This window comes from Anomaloglossus baeobatrachus, chromosome 2 (assembly GCF_048569485.1).
Source record: "Anomaloglossus baeobatrachus isolate aAnoBae1 chromosome 2, aAnoBae1.hap1, whole genome shotgun sequence".
Classification (NCBI taxonomy): domain Eukaryota; kingdom Metazoa; phylum Chordata; class Amphibia; order Anura; family Aromobatidae; genus Anomaloglossus; species Anomaloglossus baeobatrachus.
The window spans coordinates 646,176,331-646,203,838 of NC_134354.1; the positions used below are offsets into that span (position 1 = coordinate 646,176,331).

At 42.3% G+C, this 27,508-nt stretch overlaps 1 protein-coding gene across 8 annotated transcripts in view; it reads left to right on the plus strand.

The window, feature by feature from the left end:
- Positions 1-19,057, plus strand: part of ANKRD52 (ankyrin repeat domain 52) — a 137,486-nt gene extending 118,429 nt beyond the window's left edge. For 2 of the 8 annotated variants that reach the window (XM_075336964.1, XM_075336969.1), the window contains 2 exons: positions 8,060-8,154; positions 10,236-19,057. In XM_075336964.1, coding sequence (XP_075193079.1) covers positions 8,060-8,154; positions 10,236-10,471 — 331 coding nt within the window. In that variant the 3' untranslated portion in view covers positions 10,472-19,057. The remainder of the gene's footprint in view (positions 1-8,059; positions 8,155-10,235) is intronic. The other 6 variants (XM_075336965.1, XM_075336970.1, XM_075336967.1 and 3 more) reach the window with 4 other exon arrangements.
- Positions 19,058-27,508: the final 8,451 nt, after the last annotated feature.

The following is a 27,508-nucleotide window of genomic DNA, read 5'->3' on the forward strand; positions in this document are numbered from 1 at the left end:
CCACAAACTATCACTGATCTGTATGTTAATGAGACATCTAGGAGTCCTGTTGTACTGTTAGAGCTTTGAGGATGCATTAAGCTGTAGATGGTTTTGCTAGCTTACTGGCTGGGATAGTCGAGCACTACAACCCCTGGCAAAAATTATGGACTCTCCTGGCTTTGAGGATGTTCATTCAGTTGTTTACTTTTGTTTAAAAAAAAAATCACAAACCAAAATCACAGACATGACACCAAACTAAAGTCATTTCAAATGACAACTTTCTGACTTTAAGCCCCCGGGCTTTTTGCGTTTTTCTGGGTTTTTGGGGTCTTTTTTTCCTCTTTTTTTTTCCGAGAGCCATCACTTTTTATTTTTACGTCAATGTTGCCATATGAGGGCTTGTTTTTTGCGGGACAAGTTATAGTTTTAAATCAAATCGTAAGTTTTACCATATAGTGTACTGTAAAACATTCAAGTGTGGAAAAACTGCAAAAAAAAGTGTGATCGCACAATTTTTGTTTGAGATATTTTATTCACCGTGTTCACTACATGGTAAAACCGATGTGTCGCTGTGATGCCTGAGGTTGGTGCGAGTTTGTAGACACCAAACATGTATAGGTTTACTTGTATCTAAGGCGTTAAAAAAAAAATAATTCACAAGTCTGTCCAAAAAAAGTGGCGCATGTTTTGTACCATTTTCCGAAACCAGTAGCGTTTTCATTTTTAGGTATCTATGGCTCAGTGATGGCTTATTTCTTCATCGTTCCTTATGGGAGACCCAGACCATGGGTGTATAGCTTCTGCCTCCGGAGGACACACAAAGTACTACACTCAAACGTGTAGCTCCTCCCTCCTAGCATATACACCCCCTGGTAGCCAGTCCTAGCCAGTTTCAATGCTTTGTGTTCAGGAGGTCACACACACACATGCATTCTCTGATTTTTGATTTTTTGGATTTCAAAGATTTGGAAGAAAAGCGGGTCCAGTCTGGACTCCCGGCATGTCCCTTCTCACCCCACTGTGTCGGCGGTGCTGTTAAGGTTGATTTTACAAGGCTGGAGCCTTCACATGCCGCGCTCCTTCACCATCCCCTGGGGCTCTGGCTTGAAGTGGGAGCCATCACGGTTCTCACTGCTTTGCAGGAGACCGGTCTCCATCCGCAGCCCTTTTCAGGATCCTGCCGGACAGAGCGCTCACCTCCCAGGGACCTGGCACCTGCGTCTCACAAGCTAAGTACTGAGACGTTTTTACCACAGAAAGTGGTCTTTCCAGGGGTCCCTTGTACTTTATTTATTGGGGAGAGTGTGTTATATGTCTGTGTTAACATTTCCGGCCGGTTCTCCAGTTTTCACTGGAGAACCGCGCCGATGGTGCCTGCACGCCGGCCGCATGTTTAAATCTAGGCCCCGGCTTCGCCTGAGGCCTAGTTTCGGTTTCACTGCCCCTGCATGTCAGTCATGCAGAGGGACAGTGCGGCTCCGCCCAGCGGCTGTTCAGCACAGGGAACGGACACTCCTCACTGAGGAAAGATTCCCTCCCCTGTATACCTCATTTGCCCGCTCTCAGAGTAGGCCCCGCCCCCTCTCCTCGCTCCAGTCGCCATTTTCTCAGCGTTCTCAATGTCTGCATAGGCACAGAGATACCACATTGTGACAAATGGGGGCCTGGGCTGGGGGACTGGAGGGCACAGAAATGTATGTTAAACGGTCTGGCAAGCCACAACCTCCGGTTGTGCAGCTGCTTATATTCTCTGTTTATATACTCTGCTGGGGGTCATTCTGGACAGAGCCCCCACTTCTGCAGCATGTCTCACATCAGAGCAAGGCTGCAAGGCTGTTCTTAATATGCACTGCATGTAGACTCGTACTGCCTGTACCGAGCACATAAACACAGTGGTCCCTCAGCCTGGAGGCTCATCAGTGGTCCCTCCAGCTGCTCCGGCTCCGGTGGTGCTGAGCATGCATTAGCCCCCTTCTCAGGGCGCTTCTGCTGCTACGGCTCGCTCAGCAAAGCTCATAGAGGACTCTTCATCTGGTCTCAGACCCCGTCCTCCTAAAATGGAGACGCAGGGTCCCCTGTCCTTCCCCGTCCCGCAGCTCTGATTCACGAGCTGACTCACTGGACGAGGAGGATGTCTTTACTAGGGGCTCGGACGCTACTTCATGTACCATTGATCTGTCCGAAGGTGATGCAGATGCTAATGATTTGATTGCGTCCATTATATTTGTACTGGATCTCAATCCGCCTGTATCAGGGGAGCATCCCCCTCTGGCAGAAAGGCATCAGTATACCTTAAAGAGAACAAGGAGTGTGTTCCTTAACCACTCCAGTTTTCAGCCCACTGTGACCATTCCCAGAGCCTGTCCTGACAGACGCTCCCCAAGCGTGGTTCTGATGACTGTTTCCCCCTTCCACCAGAGGTGGTCAAGGAGTGGGCTCATTCACCAAGGGTGGTCCCTCCGGTGTCTAGACTTTCAGCCCGGATAGTTGTATCAGTGGCTGACGGCACCTCTCTAAGGATCCCACTGTACATTAATTCTGTACTGGACCTCAATCCGCCAGTATCAGAGGAGCAACCCTCTCTGGCAAAAAGGCACCAGTTTACCTTGCCTAAGAGAACAAGGAGTGTGTTCCTTAACCACTTCAGTTTTCAGGCCACTGTGACCAAGCCCAGGGTCTGCTCTGACAAACGCTTCCCAAAGCGTGGTTCTGATGACAGTTTTCCCCTTCCACCAGAGGTGGTCAAGGAGTGGGGCTCATTCACCAAAGGTGGTCCCTCCGGTGTTTAGACTCTCAGCCCGGACCGTTGTATCAGTGGCTGATGGCTCCTCACTTAAGGTTTTGCTGTCCGCCAGGTTGTCCTGGCCAAATCTGTATGGAGGCGGCAGGGGCCTCGTTCTCCCCAGCTTTTGCAGCAGTGCGGGCTTTCAAAGCCATATCTGCTTCTCTAGAGGAGATGCATTCCCTCACAGGGACTCTATGCCCGAAATGGTTGCCTTAACTTCCAGACTTCAGTCTTTTCATCCTATGCCATGTCTGCCATGCTGGAGACTCTCACCGCACTGCGGTGGCCTCGGCTAATTTCCTCGCTATCCGCAGGCTCCTGTGGCTTCGGAAGTGGAAAGCAGATGCTTCTAAAGAAGTTCCTTGCTGGGCTCCCTTTTGCTGTCTGTCTATTCGGGAACAACTGGATGAAATTATTAGGAAGCTCTTGGCGGGAAGAGTTCTTCCATGCCACAAACCTAAACCAGGAAACCTGTCCAGGGCAGGAATCAGTCGGCTCAGCCAAGGATCGTAAACCCAAATGGCGCACGAAGCCGCGTCCTCAGAAGACCGCAGGAGATGCTGCCACTAAGTCAGCCTCCTCCTGGCTATCTGGCCACGCCAGCAACGTCCTTGGTCGGTGGCAGGCTCTCCCACCTTGGCGACGTATGGTTTTAACACGTCTCCGATCAGTGGGTGCGGGATACCATCTCCCACGGCTACAGGATAGAATTCTATCCAGCCCGCCAAACAGATTTTTTCTGTCAACTCCCCCCTGCTCCAAGGCCGCCGCCTTCTCACAGGCTGTGGCATTCTTGCAGGCCAATGGAGTAATTGTACCGGTTCCCGACTGGGAACGGTTCTGAGCTATTCCTAGTCCCCGAAGAGGGCGGTGCCTTCCGCCCTGGATCTCAAGCTTCTGAAGCATGTTCAGGTGTGGCATTTTCGCATGGAGTCTCTGCGATCAATCAATGACCCAAGGAGATTCCCTAGCATCCATCGACATCAGAGATGCCTATCTGCATGTGCCAATCGCAGTTTCACACCAGCGTTGGCTACGTTTTGCAATCGGAGTGGTCCAATTCGTGGCTCTTCCCTTGGGGTTAGCCACGGCCCCTCGAGTATTCTCTAGGTCGGGGCAGCTGTGATTGCGGTCCTGCACCTCTAGGGGTTGGCAGTGATCCTTTTGTCCTGGACGGCCTTCTAGTCTGGGCTTCATCCAGTGCAGACTGTTAGCGGAGTGCCTCGCTCACTCTCGCCACTCTAACCAATTCGGGTGGCTTGTCATTCTGTCCAAGTCCACTCTGACTTCGACCCAGAAGTTCACGTACCCAGGGACCCAATTCGAGACTCTGTCGTCACTTGTGAAGCTGCCCTTAGTCAAGCAGCAGTCCCTCCGCTGGCGGTCGACGTCGTTCCATCAGGCAGCTAATACAGGTGCTTGATCAGATAGTGGCGTCAATGGAAGCGATTCCCTTGCCCAGTTCCATCTGTGTCCTCTGCGGCTGGATATTTTCCGCTGTTGGAACAAGCGGACTTCCTCCTTCCACGGGGTGGTGGCTTCGCCACAGACCAGGGGCTCGTTTTCAGTGGTGGCTTCGGCCCCTCTGTCTCAGGGACGCTCCTTCCTGGCCCCGTCCCGGGTGATCCTCACCAGGATGCTAGTCTTTCCGGCTGGGGAGCAGTATATCTCCACCATGGAGCGCAGGGCACTTGGACTCTGTCCGAATCAGCCCTCTGGATCAATGTGCTGGAAATCAGAGCTGTGTTTCTAGCTCTCTAAACCTTTCACCATCTGTGGGCGGCCAGGCACATTCGAGTCCAGTCAGACAACGCTACAGCGTTTGCCTACATCAACCTCCAGGGCGGGACACTCAGCCGCCTGGCAATGTTGGAGGTGCAACGCATTCTTCAGTGGACGGAGGACTCCTAGTCCACCATATCCGCAGCCCACATCCCAGACGTGGAAAACTGGGAGGCAGATTATCTCAGCCGTCAAACCGTGGCTCCACGATCCTCAGGTTTTTGCGGCAGACGCACTGGTTCAAGTTTGGTCCCAGCTTCGTCTGTCTTACGTGTTTCACCCTCTAGCTCTTGCCCAGAGTCCTGCGCAAGATCAGAAAGGAGGGCCGTCGGGTCATTCTCATTACTCCAGACTGACCCAGGCAAGCTTGGTACCCTGACCTGCTCCGTCTGTCCGTAGAGGTGCCATGGCATCTCCCGGACTGTCCAGACCTTCCCTCACGAGGTCCGTCTTTCCGCCAGAATCCTGCGGCTCTCAGATTGACGCCGTGGCTTTTGAGTCCTGGATCTTGACGACTTCTGGTATCCCTCCTGAAGTCATCTCCACTATGACTCGAGCTCGGAAGTATCCTTTGGCTTTTTGGCCTTGCCGATCCTCCTGTCCCTTCTACAGTCCGGTCTGCAGCTAGGACTATCCCTATTCCCTTAAGGGACAGGTCTCGGCTCTGTCAGTGTTGTGCCAGCGGCGTATCGCCCGGCTGGCTCAGGTGCGCTCCTTCATGCAGGGCGCATCTCACTTCATTCCGCCTTACCGGCGGCCTTTGGAGCCCTGGGACCTTAATCCGGTCCTCACGGCTTCCGGAAACCCCCCTTTGAGCCTCTTAGGGAGGTTTCTTTGTTTCGTCTTTCACAGAAAGTGGTCTTTCTAGTGGCCATAACTTCCCTCAAGAGGGTCTCTGATTTGGCTGCACTCTCTTCGGAGTCACCCCTTTTTTGGTTTTTCATCAAGACAAGGTGGTTCTCCGTCCGACTCTGGACTTTCTCCCTAAGGTGGTTGCTGCTTCCACCTTAACCGGGGCATTTTCCCTGCCTTCCTTTTGTCCGGCTCCTGTTCATCGCTTTGAAAAGGCGTTGCATACTCTGGATCTGGTGCGGGCGCTCCGGATCTATGTGTCTCGCACCACTGTTCTTAGGCGGTGCACCTCTCTTTTGTGCTGACCACTGGTCAGCGTAAGGGCCTCTCAGCTTCTAAGCCGACCCTGGCTCATTGGATTAGGTCGGCCATTTCCGATACCTACCAGTGTACTCATCGCCTCTCCCGCCGGGGATCAAGGCACACTTGACCAGAGCTGTCGGTGCCTCTTAGGCTTTCAGGCCCAGGCTACGGCTCAGCAGGTCTGTCAGACTGCCACTTGGATTAGTCTGCATACCTTTTCGAAGCACTACCAAGTGCATGCTCATGCTTCGGCATATGCGAGCTTGGGCAGACGCATCCTTCAGGCGGCTGTCGCCCATTTGTGAAGTTAGGTTTCGCCTACTTCTCAGTTTTTCTGTTTATTCCCACCCATGGACTGCTTTGGAACGTCCCATGGTCTGGGTCTCCCATAAGGAACGATGAAGAAAAAGACAATTTTGTTACTTACCGTAAATTATTTTTCTTATAGTTCCGACATGGGAGACCCAGACCATGGGTGTATAGCTTCTGCCTCCGGAGGACACACAAAGTACTACACTCAAACGTGTAGCTCCTCCCTCCTAGCATATACACCCCCTAGTAGCCAGTCCTAGCCAGTTTAGTGCAAAAGCTGAAGGAGGACATCCACCCACAAGTAGAGACAGAGCAAAACCCAGAACAACCGGAACCTCTGTCTACAACAACAACAGCCGGTGAAAACACACGGAACAAGAAACCTGCCAACAGGCAACAGGGAGGGTGCTGGGTCTCCCATGTCGGAACTATAAGAAAAAGAATTTACGGTAAGTAACAAAATTCTCTTTATTTTGCGTCTCGAGCTGACGGTTTTAACTGTACTATTTTTGTGCAGATGCTACGTTTTGATTGCCTGTTATTGCATTTTGTGCAAAATTGCGGCAACCAAATAACATAATTTTGGCGTTTTGGAATTATTTTGTCACTACGTCGTTTACCGATCAGATTAAACTTTTAGTTTTTTTATTTTACTAGGTCCCTTAGGGGGTTATATGGATCAGCAGTCTGATCGTTCTTCCATATCTCCAGATCACCACTATAGAGCTGAGATCTGCAGATATGCTGATTTACTTTCAATACCGGAATTATTCCGGCATTAAGAGAAAGTGACCCATGTTAGTTACAGGCGTCATCACATGACTCTGTGCTACCATGGCAACCACCGGAAGTCACGTGATCATGTCACGTGACTTTCGATGGGGGCGGGCTAAGTTATCATAATGGCGGCGCCTATATACATCTCGCTGCCAGATTTTGGCAGCGAGATGTAAGGGGTTAAGTCACGGGTGGAACGCGATTCCACTGGCGACTAGCAGGTCGATCAGCTGTGGAAATCAACTGATGTGTGCGGATCACCGCGGCCTGCCCACAATAGGGGGCGGGGATTAACCACACAATCCATGTCGTACCCAGTACGTCATGGTCGCTAAGGGGTTAAGAAACACGAAAAAAAAACATGAAAACATAATGTGCTAGCCAGTAACTGTTACTTTTCAAGATCAAACGGGGAAAAAAATTATGGAATCATCCTGTAAATTTTCGTTTCCAAAATGAACACCTGCATTAAATAAGATCTGCTCGTTAGTCTGCATCTAAAAAGGAGTGATCACACCTTGGAGAGCTGCTGCACCAAGTGGACTGACATGAGTCATGGCTCCAACACGAGAGCTGTCAATTGAAACAAAGAGGAGGATTATCAAACTCCTAAAAGAGGGTAAATCATCACGCAATGTTGCAAAAGATGTTGGTTGTTCACAGTCAGCTTTGTCTAAAATCTGGACCAAACACAAACAACATGGGAACGTACTCAGAGCCAGGTGATTCCATAATTTTTGCCAGGGGTTGTATATTCGGCTGTCCCCAGCAGTCCTACAGACCAATGACTAGAGCACTGGTGCCAAGTCCGAAGAACTTCTCTGTTCAGATGGGAAGACTTCAACAGTTTTTCTCGGTAGTAGTTGGGCTCCCGGAAGGGGAACCCATCAGCAAGTTATCAATCTTCCTGTGGATATGTGATTACTTGCAAGGAAACTGAAGGTCCCACCACCATATCAGCAGCTACAACTTATTTGCCTAAAGTCCGATGTACATAGCAGATGTTTTCATGTGAACTACAGAAATGATCATTTCCTCCCACCTGCCCTCCACCATTGTTGCGCCCTCACACAGTTTATACAAGGAGTTTATAGTGAAATTTGCAGACCATGTACTTTACCATATAGACGTTACGTCACTATGTTAGCACCTGAGAGTTTAATATTAGTGGGAAGTCAGTACACTTTACATGTTACCTGTATATATTGATACTTGTTGTATAGAGTGATGTGTACAATGTTGTCTTTCATGTTGTTGTTTTGTTAGGCCGCTCCACATTGCTGCCCGAAATGGGCTTGCAACTGTTGTCCAAGCTTTGCTTACAAGAGGAGCTACTGTTTTGGCTGTGGATGAGGAAGGTGGTGAGACTTGTATTTCCTTATCCTGTGTGTTTCCTTTGTTTTAAAGGGAACCTGTCAGTATGATCAACCCTCCTATGTGTATGCAGGTCTTAAAGGGAACCTGTTATGTAAAAAAAAAAATACAAAACAAAAACCACACATTATTAACCTGCAGATATGGGGTTAATTTGCAGGTGAATAGTGTGCGGCTGTGGCACTGAGAGCTGCTGAGGAAATGATGTTTCATTTTCTTCCCGGCAGTCTTGGGCTTTCAGCCATAGAGGCGCAGCTTGAGCCATTGCTCAGTGCATAGTGAATGGAGACTGTAACCACATCTGGACACTGACTGACAGGCCGGCGTGTTACAGCTGCCGCTTATGATGTACTAAGCAATGACTGAAACCATGCCGGCTGTGCCCCATGGCTGAAAGTTCAAGGCTGCCAGGAGGGATAAAGCTTATTTCCTTCCGGCAGTGCGGTGGCTTCAGTGCTTTGGAACGCTATTAATCTGCAGATTAACCAAATATTTGCAGGGTAATAGCTTTTTTTTTCCTTATGTGATGGGTTTTTTTTTTTTAAAAAAAAGTTGGATAAAATATTTTGATATCTGATCTTTGTGGATTTCTCTGGAATAACACATTTTTCTTAATGTGTAAATTAACTGTTACGAGCTATGGGCCCAATGCATATCTGCATGAGAATCTTCCCCGAGAGCTTATTTTAAATGAAAGGAGGTGTTACCAGTGTGAGACATATGACTCACAGTCTGCTTTCCTGATCTCACTGCAGAGCTGTGGGTGATTAGCACAGCAGAGCTGAATTGTGTCTCATTACAAATACATTTGCAGCTGCAGCTTTCCTGCTGTCCGCTTAGCTGCAGAGCTGTGCCCGCCTACAACAAACCTTTCTTCTCACACAGCCAGTGGGGGGGAGGGCAAGTACAGCAGAGCTGACAGCACTGTGAGAAGAGATCTACAACTGCTGATGTGTTTGTAATGAAATAGTTTGGCTATACTGCTCCTCCCCTCATCACTGGCTCCCTGTGAGGTGAAAGCTGATAAATTCTTATCAAGTACAGCACTGTGAAAGGACAGTGCAGCTGTAGATGTGTTTGTAATGAGACACAGATCACTTCTGCTGTGTGTGATTATCACGGTTTTTACTGGTAATGACTTTTTCACTTAAAATAAGATCTGGAGGACCATAAATCTTAAGAGCCTATAAACATATAAGCTAAAGCTAAGGATTTCTCAGTAATAGGACATCAGATCACAGATATCAAGGTATCATTTTATTCAATTTTCCATGATCTGCATGTCCATATAAATGGCTTAGGAGGGTTGGTCCTACTGACAGCTTCTATTTAAACCCCAAATCATATGAAAGGAGGGATCTGTAACGTCTGCCAGTATGACACACTGTAACTTTGCCAATACACAACTTATTAGCCCTGTCTTGCATCAAGACGAAAGGGGGGGGGATAGTTAGCTTGATGTATTGGGGGAAGTCCACAGTGTTACCAGGGCTTTCTGGAGTGTAGATCTTAGAGTATCATCCCCATTTCTGCAGTTACTAGGATTAACATCATTATTATGAGGATAGGCCTGAAAATAGTATTGCCTCAGAACAATATTTTCAACTTTAAGGTAATCTTTCCTGGACCATGATTACACTTGGAAACCACATTGGGTATACAATGCCACGGACACTGCTGATATGTAGCACCTGTGATTGTCAGATTAATGTGCGCATTTCACTGGTAAAATTCCTGAAATGCGTGTTCTCTACAGTATAGCCCAGTGCCATTATGTATTCACCGCTCTTCACCTGTCGGGATGTGCTTATCCGTCGGTACATCAGGCAGCTGGTGGTCCGCCGTTTATTGCTCTGGACCCTGAAGAACGTCCTGTCCTCAGCAACGCGAGTGATTTCCAGCTACCGTCCATCTCTGCTACTTTGCACATATGAAGCTTAAACATTTCCAGATCTCTAGATTTGTTTTCTTTGTGGGTTGGCTTTTCTGAAAGAAAAGGGGATTTCTGTATATATTGGTGACTGTTTGTATGACCGCATGTTTTTCTGTTTTCTTTTTTTCCTGACAGCAGGTCACACCCCAGCCTTGGCCTGTGCTCCTAACAAAGACGTAGCAGATTGCTTGGCACTTATCCTATCCACCATGAAGCCTTTCCCACCAAAAGACGCCATCCTTCCCTTCAGCTTCAATCTCCTGAACAACTGCGGTATTGCTGCCAAGACTGCCCTCCCTAACGGTGGCAGCTGTCCCTACACAAAGGATCGGCATGGTTCCATTGCCATGGATGGCTGCTACTCCGAGTAGCTCCTCCCGCCTTGCGGGCTACCCAAAACCTTACTATAATTTATTTAGGTTACTATGTATAGGGCACTTTAAAGGAGAACAAGACGCATCTGTTTCAGAGGTATCAACTGTGCCTGGGCTTTCTTCCTATGTTCACTTGCTCTCTTGAGCAGTCTTGGCTTGCACTGAAGCTTCTGTAGTATTGTACCTTCTTTGTATTTAGGAAAGAGCCCAGGTCAGGTGGAATGGAGTTTGATCTTGGGGTACAGTTTTTAATTAGTTACCATTGCTTTCCCCGTCTTTAGTATAAAGCTGAACGGAGGCCCTCTATATCCATATTTTTAAAGGTTCACCCTGTGCAATTCATGTCTTTGCTGCTGTAAGATCCTGAAAGCCATTATAAAGTTGAAGGGTCACCAGGCCTTAATATGTATTTCAAGGGCATCTTAAGAATTTATTTTTTTTTTTATTGGGGTTACTGGTTTAAGTGGCTAAGTAGCACCTTACGTTTGAGTTCAAGTCACTAGGTCAGTAGCATTTTTCTTTCTATTACTTTTAAAAGCTGTCGCCAGATCCTCTTGCCTAAGGCCTAGCAAATGTTCGGCTCTGCAAAATCGCTTGCTTTTTCTCTTTATGCAAATGAGGTGCTACAATTAGCCAACTGATGGACCCCCCCCCAGGTGACATTCCCACTATGCACTGCTGCAAAATCCCCCCCCCCCACCCTCCAGCTAGGCACTTTAGTGATCCTCTGTTCTAGTGCTTTATTCCTCCTCTGGTCTTCCCATCATCTGACTCCATTCGCTGTTGTTGTATCTGCCATGTCATCAGTATTTGAATTATTTATACTCCTCTTTTAATCGTATAGGGGGTCTTTTTAATATTTATTTGCAGTTCTGACTGCAGATTGACGTTCCACCTCCTCGCTCTGAAATGCCTATTTTTACGTCCTCTTTTCAGATAATTTTGCACTTAAGTGACTCTATAACCAGAAGTGGTGATCTGTTAGGTGTCAGTGTGTGCGGTTGTGTATTAGATGTTTACTTGAGCTTACTTAGTGTTTTGCATTAGTTATATTATCAGAATGTAAGAACGGTGCTTTTTTTTTTTTTCTCTTAAATTATCATGTATGTATTTTAATCATGCCGTTTATTTTAGTGTCCATAGACCTCATCCAAACCATTGTCCTGTATAATGCAATAAGGCAAGGCAGATAAACAACAACTTTGCCGGTTAGTTTCCAGGCTACCACGTTTTTTTGGAAACGCGGCATTAGCTAAATGTATTGGCTTTTTAATTTCTTATTATCTCTCCGTACACATCAAATTCTCATTTGCTACATGTTTTTATCAATTTTTATCTACCAAAAATATCTTGCAATGACTCGTCAACTGGTCGCCAAAATGGCAGAAGGGATCAATTTTAATAGGAGAAAACAGGTGCTATAACTTTTTTTTTTTTAACCTTTCCTTGCCCATTTCTAAGTCTTGTTTCCTGCTCTAGATTTACGTTTGAAGGCTTTTTATTATTTTTTTGCATGTCCTACTGCATTTCACCAGCAAAAAAACAATTCAGGGGAATACTGTAATTTGGGCTTTTCACAGACCAGCCCAGGGTAAAGGACAGTGTTGCACAAAGTGTCTGACATATTAATCCATGCTATCTAGAATATGTTGCCACAGTACGGGAGTCTGTTACATTTCATAGGTGATCAGGTTAAGCCTCGTATATCCATTTACCACTTCATTTTAAATGTCCTTATTAGTCGTATTTTTTTCATACATGCATCATTGTATATGATGATGGGCTCCAATTTCACATATCATCTTTCTCTTTGGTATAATCAAATTAGTTTCTCCCCTTTTGGTTTTAGGCTTTTTTTTATTGAAAATTGGCAGTTATTACCTAGCCTGATAGTTTAGAGGAAGATTTTTGGTGTTTACACATTCTCTAGCTGTCTGCATGGCCGCTGAATCGCTAAAATTGGTGTGAGCCTGTGCTGCGCAGGCTGCCGTAGTGCGCAGGCTGCCGTAGTGCGCAGGCTGCCGTAGTGCGCAGCTGCACAATTTTGGCTTTAAAAACATCTATAGATGAGAAGTAGTTGAACCAGTGGTACGTGTTACTGCTCTTTGGATTTGCAGAATTTCCATGCAATTTACTGTCAATTATTTATTTATTTTTTTTAATTTTTTCTTTCTTGGACCTCACAGACATACAGTTTCAATGATCTATAAATACACCTAAAACGCATCCATGTCTTTGGTCCATGAAACACAGTCCACGTCCTATTTGGAATTGGCCATTAAAGTCTATGGGGATCCATATGAAAGGCAGACTTTGCACTTTTAGGCTATGTTCACACTAGAAAAATGATTTTTCTTAAGAAATTTCTTAAGAAATTTCTTAAGAGTGCACCTGTGTTAAAAAACGCACCAAAAACGCACCTGCGTTTTTGCCGCGTTTTCGGTGCGTTTTCGGTCCGTTTTTGGTGCATTTTTACTGCTGGTTGCTCCCTCCGTTATTGTGCCAATTATCTATGGCAAAAAACGCAGTTAGCTGCAGAAAAGAAGTGACATGCTCATTCTTTTTCTTAAGAAAATCTACTGAAAGAATTTTCTTAAGAAAAAAACGCAGTGTGCACAGCTAATTTTTTTTGCCATAGGTTTTGCTGGGGAATGTCTGCAGAAAGGTTACAAGAATTTCTCAAGAAATTTCTGCAGCAAAAACGGACCCAAAACGCAGGTAAAAAACGCAGTGTGTGAACATAGCCTTAATCTGAATTTTGTCTTTTTTTTTTACTGATCCATTGCTAAGGCTAGTTTCCGGTTCCGGTGCATGCCAGTACAGTGTATACAGTACAGTGGCAGCGCGACAAGCTCCGGTCACATGCTGTCATGTGACCAGAGCATGTGACCCGCACGTTACAGCGCTGCCATTGTACTGTATACACTGTACTGGCGTGCGCCAAATCCGGCAAATCGGCGAAAAGCCGGATGTGTGAAGCTAGCCTAAGAGTAAATGGCTAAAAATACTTGTCTTATCTGCTCAGTGAAAAAAAAATATGTAACTAGAATGACATGCAGGAAAAAATAACAACGTTGTTTTTCACGAAAAGTAACACACGGTGGTGTGAATGCAGCCTTGTCAGGGCTGCGTCTCACAATTGTTCTTAGTATAAAATATACCTCCTGTACTTTTCAGAAAAAGCCTTGAACCCTTTCTGTAGAAAATCAATTAGTCGGAATATATCTGCATTATAGTGTTAAGTGATGTTTAAACATCTGCTATGCAAATGCCAGCATTCAGCTCTATTAAACCTGGGGGAAATGGGTAGAAGTTGTAAATGTGGTGCCCTGATACGTTGTCTGTCTGACATTATATCATTCATTTTCTTTATCGTATGATGTTAGCCAAAGAAAGTAGCTTTACGTTGTGCTTCCAATATTAATTTCATTGAACCATTTATAGAGGCTACAACTAATAGAAATAGAAAATGATCACACATGGAGAGGTGATTTGAAACTTCATTCTGCAAAAAAAAAACCCCTTTTTTTTTTTTTTTATATAATCTTTAATGGGTGATTCTGGCTACATGAAGTTATCACCATGGGGTAGGTGATGACGTCTATATCTGTGGAAATCCCATGTCTGAAACCTTTTTTGTTTCCAGACTGAGGTTTTTTTTATTCCTTTTTGAGTGAAGCCAAGAGTTTCATTCAACAACTCTGGATTTATTTTATTTTTTTTTTTAATATGAAATTGTTTTTAACAGTTAAAAAATGAACAAGACCAAGTTCAATATCTAATATAAAATGATTGCATTATATCTATAAATGTCGGAGACCAGACTGCAGCTTTGTGTAGGATCCAATTTATTTTCTTTTCCCACCCCCCACCCGCAGAGGTCCATTCATTGAGAAAAAAATAAAAAAAAAAAATGTTCATCTGCACTGCTAATTAAATAACATTGGTCGGAGTGCTGTCTGGTTTTTTTTCAGATCGCTCCGATTGAAAATATGGTCGTGTGAACTCAGCCTCAGTCGACCATTTACAATGTAAGGATTAGATTTTCCCTTTAATACTTTTTTTATACTTTTTTTTCATAAAGCTGAATACAATAGGGTGCATAGGGCTCCCTATGTCTTTTTATGCCCTTACAAAGAGTATTTGTAAGGGTTAAGTATTTACAGTAAACAATTCTGCACCAAAAATGTCTCTTGGCAGGAAAACGTGCTTAAAATGCATGCATTTTGCACATTTTGATTGATTATTTTTTTTTTTTTTCATTCATCTTAGGCTAGTTTCACACTTGCGTTGTTTTCCTTCAATTGCAATCCGCCGTTTTGGAAAACAGCGGAATCCGTTAACAGATTCCGCTGCTCCCCATAGACTTGTATGGACGACGGATTGCGAGTGATGGACCTGCGTTGCTTCCGCTGGCTGACGCTGCGTTGCTTCTGCCGGACGGAAGGAACGCAGCATGTAACGTTTTTTGAGCAGCGCAATCCATAGGATTTCGCTGCGCATGCTCTCTCTGGCTCCCTGCACACACAACCAGGGTACACATCGGGTTACTAAGCAATGCACTTTGCCTAGTTACCCGATATTTACCCTGGCTACGTATGCAAGGAGCCAGCGCTAGGCGGTGTACGCTGGTAACCAAGGTAAATATCGGGTAACCAAGCAAAGTGCTTTGCTTAGTTACTCGATATTTACCCTGGCTACATGTGCAGGGAGCTCGACACTTCCCGCTCGGCTCCCCCCCCCCCCCCCGCACTCCACATGTGTACACACACAGACTTGTCCCCAGCCATGCAGTCCTTGCGGCACTGACGTCCTCAGCGCCATGGCCCTGCTCGGCTCCACCCACCCGGCACTCTGCCCCCCGCACACATTCACAGCGGCCGAATGATCAGCTGGTCACCCCGCGACCGGCTGCTTTGAGCGATTAGCTGATCACCCGGCGACCGGCTGCTGTGAGCGATTAGCTGATCACCCGGCGACCGGCTGCTGTGAGCGATTAGCTGATCACCCGGCGACCGGCTGCTGTGAGCGATCAGCTGATCTCCCGGCAACCGGGTGATTAGGTGATCGTTAACAATAGTCTGCCGCCGGTAAAACTGTAAAGAAAAAAAACAGATTCCGTTGTTTTGTACGATCCGTTGTGCCACTAGATACAACACATCCGTTGCATCCGTCAGACAACGCAATGCAACTGATGCCGTTCAACGCAAGTGTGAAACTAGCCTTAGTGGAAAAATACAAAATGAACATACTGCAGATATGAAAATGCTTCAAATCTGCAAGGAAGAAGTTATTGACATGAGATTTAAGAAATCTCATTCACTTTGCTGGTACAATAAAGCACTGCATTTTTCACTGGGAAAAATGCAGCAATAACTTATTGTGGACAAGTACTTACTGTTTTCAGATAGTTTTTAAACTTTATTTTTACATTCTGTTTCTTCTTTGCTCTGTTATCTGTATTTCTAGATGGGTTCATGGCTTATAGAGGTACAGGATGGTATCTTTCATACTAGAGAGCTGAGTGCAGTTTTTACAGGTTCTTTATGTAGACTCTGCCTCCTCATATTGCCTCTATGGAACTGTAATTCGGAATTATTGATGCCATTGGAATATGACATAGTTAAAGGGAATCTGTCAGCAATGTTTGCTACGGTATGTTGCGGACAGCATGCTGTAAGAGTTAAAAAAAAAAAAAAAAAAAAAAAAAAAAAGCAACTGTGCTTCTCATCAGTGTGTGCAATTGTTTAGTAAAGGGTTTATTACCCTGTGATAACAATTAGGGAATGTTCACACTTGGCATCTTTTTTTTTTTTTTGCCACAAAGATACAGCCTTTGTGTAAAAAAACCGCACCAAAAACGCAATGTGTTTTTGATGCGTTTTTACCGCATTTTTCACAACGCGTTTTTTAAGTCAAACGCTGGAAAAGTGCAATAAGAATTGACATGCTGCATCTTCAAAATTGCAGCCAAGATGTAGCCAACAAAAGATGCCCAGTGTGGACAGCAAAATCAAAATCTCATCGCCTTTGCTGAGTTAAGGAAATGTATGCATTTTGGTGCATCTTTGTCACCTCAAAAACACAGCAAAGGATGCCCTGTGTGAACTTAGCCTTACAGGACTAAAAACTCACACACCAGTCAGTGATTGACACATCAGTCAATGCACAGTCTCTATTGAGAGCCTGGTGTGAGCTGGGATAGTTCACTCAGCTGGGCTGTGTTTGTGAATCTAAATTCTTTTGATTGTTTCAGAACGGCTGCAGCAAGTAATCTATATGATGCACCTTTGGATTCAGAATCTCCTTATGTTGTTCTCAGATGAGGCATCAAAAACCTGCTGAAAGATTGCCTTTAATACAGAAAAATCAAATTGTACACATTCGGCTGATTTGGATGGCTGGGAGCACTTGAGGGCTAACTCTGATTTGTAGGAACCACAACAGCCAAATATGTATTACTTTTTCACACTTAAATGAAGGCTTTACGAACATTGAGATTTATATGATTTTGGCCCCAATAAGTCCGCATTTAAACATCCATTATTTTAAGTGTTCTTTAAATTAACTTTATAAAAATAGAACACCTAGCCATTATGGCCTATGAGCATGTTTTACATATGTTTTAGGGATTTTTTGCCCACTAATTGGGGTCATGTACGTTTTTTTTCATGATTTGATCAAACTCTCCCATTCAGGTGAATCAGTCAGAATAAAAGCACATGCAAAACCTCTGTGTGTCGTCCAAGTTCTCAGTTTTTCTCTGAGCAGTTGCTAAAAGTTTCTGAAAACTTTATCTCCCTCAAACTAGAAAAATGAATGACCCGTAAATTGTAGAAACTGACACAAGGACCAAAAATGAGTACCAAATGCTGAAAAAGTCAACTTTTCACACAAAAACCCGTCTGAGGCCTTGGTGAGTTCAGATTTTATTTTTTTATATAGGATTAGTAAGTGGGGGGGGGGCACGTAAGCGAAGCACAGGTCGCCCTCCTTTTGGCTGGTTTAATTTATAATATTTTAATTAGTCTTTAATAATGTAAAAGGCATTTTTAAGTAAAATTTTTATTACACATTGAAGAATGTAGTATTATTGGTAGATCAAGTCAAATTAATTTTTAGGGGTTAACACAACTGTACACAAAATAAAAAATGTATCTAATACTTATTACAAAATTAGATCCCTAGAAAGAAGGAAAATCTTTTCCCAGGGGAGTTATATCTAGCGTCCTCCTCCCCAGGTTCTGTTTTTTTGGCAACATATTAATGTTACTTACCCCAGTATTATGGCGTGTCAGTCACCGCTAAATTCTAAGCCACGTACACGTACTGTGTGTATTGGGCCGAAACTTTGCACTAAATGTAACAAAGCTTTTTGCAGTTCAAGAATAAAAAAACGTGAATTATATGATTGAGAAATAAACTAATGAGTGGTGTGATTGGACAGACGGACAGCCTGCAGATGGCGGCAGGTCATTATTCAATCTGTGATGAGATTTTCTACGAGACAAAGTTTACTAAAAATGAAACCGCTGTAGTAAATCTACTTTTCGCAGTTCCCCTTTTTATTTTAGTGTTACCTTCTACAGTCAACACATTACCTCAGTTTACTGTTGGTGTTAAAACTTGAATGGCTTTCCCCTCTCTGTTTGTACGGAGCGGTACAGTCAAACAGGCCAGTTTTCGTTATACTAGTTAGTTTTCTATACTTTTTTTTTTTGCATATAATTTCTATTGTGTGCCTTCTTAAAATGTAGCATATTCCGTAGACTTCATTTTCAGCAGTCCGAAAGGACTAGAGGTGTCCTGGTCTAGAAGAGAATTTCCGGTCATTGGCTTTTCGCCTGCGGAAAATCGAGAGCTTGTGTTGTAGGGCTGCCTATAGCTTTCATCTCTGCTAAAAACGTGGGTCCAAAGATGTTGAATGATGGTGGTAAGGGCTAAGAAGTGTAGGTGTGCAGTTTGTGTCCTCTTGAATTGATTCTATTCCTCCCATGTTTAGACATTATTTTATTGTAAGCTTTGGTTGTCGAATTTTCTTGTTTTTGGGTATTATTAATGGTTTTGCACAAGACGATGGGAGAAATCCTTTAACGTGTGGACTCTTGTCTCTTGCACTCTTAATGCTGCCTTTTGTAGGATCTCCTTTTCATTTCATGAGAGGAACGCACAGTAATAATTGTTAAATCATGTTTGCAATTGTTTTGCTTTTCCTCCTCGTCTTTTATGTTTTCATTTTCCATCTTGTGTGCAGTGTGTATGGTGTGTGCGTGTTTTATTTATTTATCCAATTTTTTTTTTTTCTGCTTTCTTGGGCCCCCTTTCTGCATGATAAGAAATTTAGACAATCAAGAGTTCTGTGAAAAGGGCTTTTAGTGGATTTTCTTATTTGGCCTGGCTGTGCTACCCCTCTTTCTGCCTCTTCCCTCACTGGTGGGGCATGTTGCAGCAGTTTGGCCCCCTCCATTCTTCCTTAAACCTGTTTTAGCAGTTCTACCTGGTCTTGTTCTCCTTTAATGATGGTATAATGTGCATTGCACAGCTTGACAATTCTGAGTAATAATTTTGTGTTCATTTTTTGGGGGGGAGGGAGGGGAGGGGGGGGTGTTGCCGGGCATGGGATAAGCAAAAGGAAGATGCATTATTTTGCTATCAAAGTTGTTGTCTGGTTACCTGAGTGCGTTGTTTACAGGGCTGTCCTGAAACTTCCATTCCTGTTCCCCCAGTCCCACCCTACCTCCAGACTGTGCAGCCATTTTCCTTGGGTACTTTTGTCTTACGGAAATGGTTACCAAATTTCTCTAAACCCTTGGATTTTTGCTTTTCACACAGCAATGTATTATGCCAAAGTACCCCCCTCTTTATTTCTGTCCCAGTGTATTCCGATTTATCATGATCTGTAACCTGAACACTGGAGGCTGGTAATCTTTGTTCTAGACCTTGCATTGGGTCTTTTCTTGTTTGTGCCACTCTTATAATGGAAGTTTCTTTCAGCTCCTAATGCAAAGCACTTGCTTCATTAATAAGCACTTTCTCATGACTCTGTCACTGTTGCTGGTACCTAGCCGTCGTTGCTGTTGCGATGATACGAGGGTCCGTACTACAGTACAGGGTTGAGGTGTAATAAGGGTTAGATTTCCCTTAAGAACACAAGTGAAGGGAGGTAATGAAGGAGCTGATCTGTCCTTCACTACTGTGCTCACTCTTGAGCGGGAGAGACGATACATATGGATATGTTTTGATGTTTTAAAAAGTGAATAGGAAAAAAATAAAATAAAAAAAAAGACAAAAAAATCTAAACAGCACAAAAAGCATTTCACAAACAGGTTTACTTGCACTGCCACTGTAAAACAAGAAGGAGCTTCATCCATTTGGAGAGCTGTCGTGAGCCATATTGCTGAATGTATCCGCTGACATAATATACCAAGATATTAAAATGAAATTGAAATGCGGTTGCCACTTCTTGGTTAAGTAATGGTTTATTGCCATTGGTTTGAATTACTTTCATACCAGCTGTAAGAACATTATTATTATTATTATTATTTTTATTTTTTAATTTACCACTAACCGTTGCATTTTCTTAATCGGCAGGCACAAATAATTGTATGTTTCAAGCTCTGGGTACAAATGAGTGAATTATGGTCAAATGCAGTGTTCTGCTTTTCTTGTCTTCTCTTCTAGAGGCCTGTTAAGCTTTATATTGTACTGTACACCTCCAAGAAGCCAAAATGTCACGGCCAGTTTCTGAAGGCAATGAGGCAACATTGATGCAATATGAAAATTAAGATACTGTTCCCAAACTGGACCAAAGCAGGAAAACTACTTTTGTTTTCATATGTGAAATTCTGAAAATGATACTATTAGTTTGGGCAAAGGTTCAGAAGCACACAAGGTGTTGAAGCTGTTAATATATTCTATATGCATTTGAAGTGGTCTACCAGAAATGTTTGCATGGTTACTTCGATCAGCCTACAAAGCCATCCATGTGACTTGTAGCCAAGTTTCTGGCATAAATCTAATCTGTTCTAGCAATATATATATATTTTTTAATGTTTAATTTGTATTCTAAAGTTTGCATCTGATTGCAATACAGCGCATCCATACACAATTTTAATTAATGACTTGACAGTGTTTTATCTCCAGTCATTTTATTTTTTTTTCCTACGTATCTCAGCCTGGAAACCAAAAAAAAAGGCAAAGCCCAAACTTAAACTGGTAGCTCTTATGTTCTATATCCCACTGCTGAAGGTTTAATGAGGGGTGTAGTGTGGAGCCATCGTTCGATGAGTACGATCTAGACGGTGAGGTTTTATAGATATTCTACTAATTATGTAGAATTAATTCATGATTTGACAATATAGTGGGATTTGGGAATGAAGCATAAGTGTTGTGCTTCTCATAAGTCTTCTTTATTATGTAAAGCACAAATGGACGATAGCTTATAAATCCTGAGGGCCAAGACTGAGGACATTGCTGGTATTATTCACTGGTTTAGTTACATTGAGCAGCTCATTATAACGAGTATTTTTTATTTTTTTTAATGTATATATATTTTTTTTTTATGAGGAATAAATTGTCCAATTTCTGGTAAAGAGCTGATTATGAGAAGAATGAAGCATGGTGCATTGCAGCCAGCTCCATCCTCTTGCACATGATTTAAAGAGCATCAACCACCTCTATTTTCCTATATAAACTAAAGCCAGGGCTATACTTGCACTAGGATGCTGATTCTAAACATACCTTTAGTTGTGGGATCGGATGTATAGTTTTTGGAGTATAGGCACGAAAAGTTTGTGAAATGCACTGTTATTTAATAGATATTCTGCAGGACCTATCAAATAAGTGGGTTGGGTTTGGCTAGTTATTCCGACCTTTGCCTGCCTGCCTGTTCTTCCTCCCTCTGTCTGTTATTACAAGGGGACGAAGAAAGGAAGGCAGACAGAGGGGGGAATAACTAGCAAAACCCGACCCACCTATTAGATATTCTGTAGCTGCTATCAATCCAATAACAGTGTATTTTGCAAATTTTGCTTGCCTATATTTCAGAAAGTATACATCCAATCTCACAACTAAAGGTATGTTTAGAATCCGCATCTTAGTGCCAGTATAGCTCTGGCTTTAGTTTATATAGGAAAATCCTGGTGGTTGGTCCTCTTTAACAACTGTAAAATTACAATTTCCCAACTGTTTGTGTAGCAGTATGGCTGACCCATGAGATAAACAGGGATGCCTTTGCTTAAAAACCAAAGCAAAACTAACTGTTCTAGAGCGTAGAATGTTTCAATTTCTCCTCCTCGTTACCGGAGTCTCCTGTAGCCAGATGGATTTTTTTTTTTAACAACTATACATTAAACACATCCCTGATCCTTATTAATTGTGGTGTAGATTGCAAGGGGGTTCTATAAATTACATTTTGCAAAACTAAAACCAGAAGCCTCAGTTAATGGATTTTGTGTAGTCCTGGGATTGGAAGCACAAATAACGTAGATGTGTGGCACGTGTTTACTGAAGAGATGTCCGAAAATCCGTCTCCTGCAGTAAGAGGTTTTCCGCTCCTCCTTACTACCTCCATCCCTTCCCCCATTGCCACTTCTGTTCAGTTTGCACATACTCTTTGGTGACGTGTCCCGAGGTTTGGACTTACATGTGGCAATAAAGGAACGAGAAATCTGTGTTGCACTCATGTAAATCCTTTATAATGGAGTTTTTCTAATGGACCCTGCTTGGGCTGATCCAACGGGTTTTCATAGTTGTAAATATATCATTTCCCTGTCTGTAAATGCTGCACCCTTCATAAAACTTGTAAATTCAGCCTTGAGCACCCTTTGCCGGGACTCTGGTTAATATAACGGACCTCGTTCTTGGATAAATTGGTGAATAACACTGAACTCCTAATACTGTTCTTGATAATACATTTCCCCTGACACCTGGCAGCAAATGTGCGCAATGAAAACACTAACTGGAGTCGAGTGCTTCCAACCCCTTCCATAGTGTATTGATGATGCTTCAATTTTACCCCAGTTAATACAGTACTTTTTTTTGCGCAAATGGCTTTTTAGCGTTTTTTAACTTGCTGCTTGTCTATTGTAACAATTTGTATGCTTGCGGTTTCTCTTTAACCTCTTCCAATACGCAAGGAATTAAAGCCTTATTTATACCAGTACTACTTCAGCTATTTTGAGTGAACCAGTGTTAGGCAGACATATATAGGGCCACATGTTGAATTGCTGCTTTTGATATTTTTTTCCTTCTCTGCATTCTTTTGCATAGCTAAACTATATAACTGTATGCCCATGTTATTGTGTATCCCACTTCAAATGAGGACTTTGGAGAACAAGTCCCTACAGAAATGTCACTATAAGATGCTACATGCTTGAGTGCTTCCATTTGGACAGGTTTTACATTTTCTGTGGGGAACAGCAGCCTATACTCTGTTTTTGCTGTTGAGCATCATGTGCTTTCGCTCATCTTCTGTTTACCCCCACAATGAATTGTGCCATAGAAGAACAACTCAGGGATGTGTAATGGCAAATGATCTCTATAGAATCAAATGTGGCTTAACCATTGGGAAATGATCAGCTATAGCAAGGATTGATGCCTCAAGGCGGTGGGAACACCCAGTCGGGATCAGTTTTTTGTTTTGTTTTAATCAGAAAATTAAATTTTTTTTTTCCCTGAAACATTCTAATCCTATATAACCTGCCAGGTACAACATATATTTCGGACTATGATGTTCGATACTTTTCTCTTATCCTCGATAGTTTCTGCTGGAAGAAGCTCAAACGCCTTTTTGATCATTGTTAGAAACTTTTTGCTTTTTGGATTAGTTTTCTGATGTTCTTTATGTAACGCACAGAATATATGTATATAAGATATATGATGCTCATATGGATCTGAGCCTTTGAATTTCTTAAGAGCTTGCTGTGTGTTTATATATATTTTTTTCCTTCTAATTCTACTGCAGAACATTGTGACCCAGCTTTTTGCCTTTAGTGGAGCCCACCCAATAGTTTACACTGAGTCACAGAGCCATTGAGCTGATGTATTCGCTTCTGTCAGCAATTGTTATCTTCATATAATCCTGGACAGGAAAGAAATGACTCTGACAAAGTAACTAAACATTGGGATGAGGTGGGGGGTGGTAGACTTCAGCTTTTGCACGTACCTGGACGTGTATCACATACCTCGACGGCAGTGGAAACATTATTAGATTACAAATTTAGGATGTTTTTAACTTTTGGGCCTCGGTTTTTATCCTTTTTAGAACACTTATCCTTTCAATATTGCAGAGAAATAAAGTGTGATGAATTGATGAGTTATTCCATTTTTGACTGGAGGTTTGTTTTTTATTTTTTTGGTTTGTTTTTATCTATTGATCTATTATCATAGCTGAAACTTGAATGATTTTTATTTATTTTTTTCCCCTTAAGGGCATAAAATTTATTTTAAACCAGAATCCTAGTTATGCAATGAATTAAAACACTAATGTGAAATACAGGTTAGTTTTTTATTTTCATAATTTATATTTAGAGTTGACGACCATGTAGCTTCAACTGCTCTAAAATGAGTTTTACCAGCTACTTCGAGGAGGGGGACAGCAAAAAGATGAGATGTGTACTAAAGTAGACCAGCATATATGTAGTGTTTTATTAGAGTATTTACCGCTCCCGGTTAACTTTGGTCTTTTGAAGCAAGTCCCTAGAAAATCCATTTCTCAACTAAAAAGCTTTGCGAATAAACTAGTCAAGAGGATATGTACGAATTCATATTCCACTCGATGACTTAAAATTTCACTTGGTCCTCCTACAGCAATTCTAGTGATAAGTTTTCAATTACCTGAAAATCAATTTTTTTTTTCCGATCATGATTTTGTTATAACATTGATCTCAAGGAACCATCTTACTAAATTATTTTTTTAAGAATGTTTTTGAAAGACATCAGCAGGGTTTTGTTTACACCCCTTATTCGGTACATTTTATCATTAGTATTCATTAAGTGTTTTAAGCCTTACAAAATAGGACCCAATTTGTATGGCTTGTGGCAGTGCTGCTTTCTGAATTGTTTTGAGTCATGCCGCTCGTATCTTCATGGCTGAGTAATGTTATAATTGGCTGCTTTTGACCTGTCCAGTGACTTAGATGATAACATAGACAGGTGTGGCCTGGGTCTTTTCTGATGTCCAGATATTGTGTTCTTAAATCTTTTTATTGACGTTGAATTGATGGTAAAATAATTGGGTTCATTTTGCATATGGCCTTGAATAATGGGCAGCTATTACACGGATCCAAATATAACACTTCTTGGTGTATATAAACTTCTTAAAAGAGGGAACCATAGTAGCTTAGACACATTCTCGAAACTGGTGGTAGTTTCAGTTTGCTACGTTTTAGGGTTCAGAGTTGGAAGAACAGATTGTACTGGACCATGTCGATATAGTAGTAGGCTAATTTCTTTGCACAACACCTAGACCTCTTGAGACCTTTACATTTATGTGCGCGCGTGTGTGAAAGTTATAGGGGCATTAATGGCTGTAAGTACTCGATATGTCCATGTCTGAGTGGTGATGACTAAGAGTGTAGTTCTCACTGAAGTTGCAGGATGAATTTTTATTGCACTTTTATGGCAGAAACTAAGTAATCTGCTGGATGTTAAGCTTTCTTTTCTTTTCAATGTTTTTTTTTTGTTTTGTTAACGGATGTCCAGTTAGGTCGGTAAGATTCTGTTCTACTTGTGTGAGTAATAGTGTTGTAGACTTGCTATAGTGATTGGCATCTTTTAGTAGTCTGGCATTTCCATCCAGCTTGCATGAGTCAAGATATTGTGAATAGTCTTCTCCGTTACCTGGAAAGGCATATTTCAGTTGGTTAGAATCACTGTTTTCAGTAACAGAATGTTGTGTAAGTGCCTAGGAGAGGAGTCTGTCCTGCAGCTGTCACAAATCAATTGAGCCAGGTTCTAGCAAGACAGAAACACAACCTAAAATGCTAACTACCATGTAATCTCTAGGTGAATCTCGAAATGGGTTCGGACATGTGTTCTCTGTCCTTAGGAACTGCTTCTTCAGGAATACATTCTGTTCCCTTATCAAGCAATTTAAATGCCTATTCCTTAAGATTTTGTTGTCTCTTCTACGGAGACTTTAAAATTTTAGATTCAGAATGCACTAGTTTTTGAAGTGAAATTTGAATTTCGCTTCATTAGTCAATCAAAGCAATTTCTTGTAAATATTCAATGGGAAACTTTTTATTTTGGAGTTGAGGTAAAACATAAAAACTAGAATTAACAGACCTCTTAACATTTCTCATTCTTTCTAGATGTTGGCTACATCCATCTACCAGTGTTTTTACTTTGGGATTATAGTTGGGGTGACGTAATCCCATTTTAGACTCCTGGTCGGTAATGTCTAGATGTACCTACATGTATGCATAGATTCCATTTTCGGGCTTAGAGAATGAAAATCTATTTTGCCTCAAGCAGAACATTTTAATGTTTGTTGTCTTATTGTCCTAGTTATATTGTACAGTATTAGTAGTAGTGAACGTAGTATTGAAGCCTTTTCTGACTTCAGAATAACCTACCCCAAAACTCACATCACAAGATATTGCCAGACACCTTTTTGCCTTGACTCCTACAAACAGGTTAAACCTGGACATAGGGAAGCTAAATCTACTTTTTTGTTTTCTTCTGTTCAATGAGGTTTTTCTTATAAGATGTACCTCTGTATTACCTGTTACCCCCTTATTTCCTGATTAAATAAATTTCATTTGTGAGTGGGGGATTTTGTAATTCTTTAACATTTGTTTATCGCATCCCATATACGGCAAATGGTTAGATTTTTCTGTACTTGTATTTGTCAATTGTGTTTTGTTACAGCTGGGTAATATTGCTGTGATGGCTGCTCACTGCCTCATAGTTAGGGTATGTCATAGTAATGCAACTACTGAGTGCTGGTGTGGCCTCCCTTGCTGTGGCTGTGCCTTTCTACCCCCACTTGCAAATGTTCAGTCTTCTAACAATATTACTCTTAATGTTTGTTAGGGCAAGGGTGGGTGGGTCAAGGGAGAATGTGTGTGCAAAATACATTATTTTTTGTCATCCTAACTTGTGGGAGTTATAAATTGGGGATCTCTAAACATAAGAGTGCATTCAAAACTTGATCTCTTTTTCTATAAAGTTCCCTGCAACCAAGTCCTGCTGCTCATATTGTGGCTTTGAATCAATTCTGTTTATTAAAGAGCTTTAGCTTCTAATGTGTTATGTGCTTTTTTTTTCCCCCTCTGTTGTGTTTTTTTATATTTATTTATTGAAATAAGCTTGATTTGCTTTATTTTAAGCTTTCAGATGGTTAACAGATTTAACACTTATAGATTAGGCAAAAATGGCTGGCTGCTTCAAGAAAAAGCTCCATGCTTGTTCATTAGCCTGCATCTGAAGAATAGAAACACTGCTTTTACCTTTAATTAGTCACGTATGGTCCATTGGACCCCAAGTACTACTGCATCTCAATAAATTAGAATATCATCAAAACGTTTTTTAGTAATTCAATACAAAAAGGGAAACACACAATATATCGAGTCATTACAAACAGAGTGATCTATTTTAAGTGTTTTATTTCTGTTAATGTTGATGATTATGGCTTACAGCCAATAAAAACCCGAAAGTCATTATCACAGAAAATTAGAATGTTATATAAAACCAACTAAAAATTATTTTAAACACAGAAATATTGGCGCCTGCTGAAAAGTCTGTACAGTAAATGCCCTCAATACTTGGTCAGGGGTCCTTTTGCATGAATTACTGCATTGTGAGCCCCAATGGGGACAGTATTGCTGATGTACAGTCATATGAAAAAGTTTGGGCACCCCTATTAATGTTAACCTTTTTTCTTTATAACAATTTGGGTTTTTGCAACAGCTATTTCAGTTTCATATATCTAATAACTGATGGACTGAGTAATATTTCTGGATTGAAATGAGGTTTATTGTACTAACAGAAAATGCGCAATCTGCATTTAAACAAAATTTGACCGGTGCA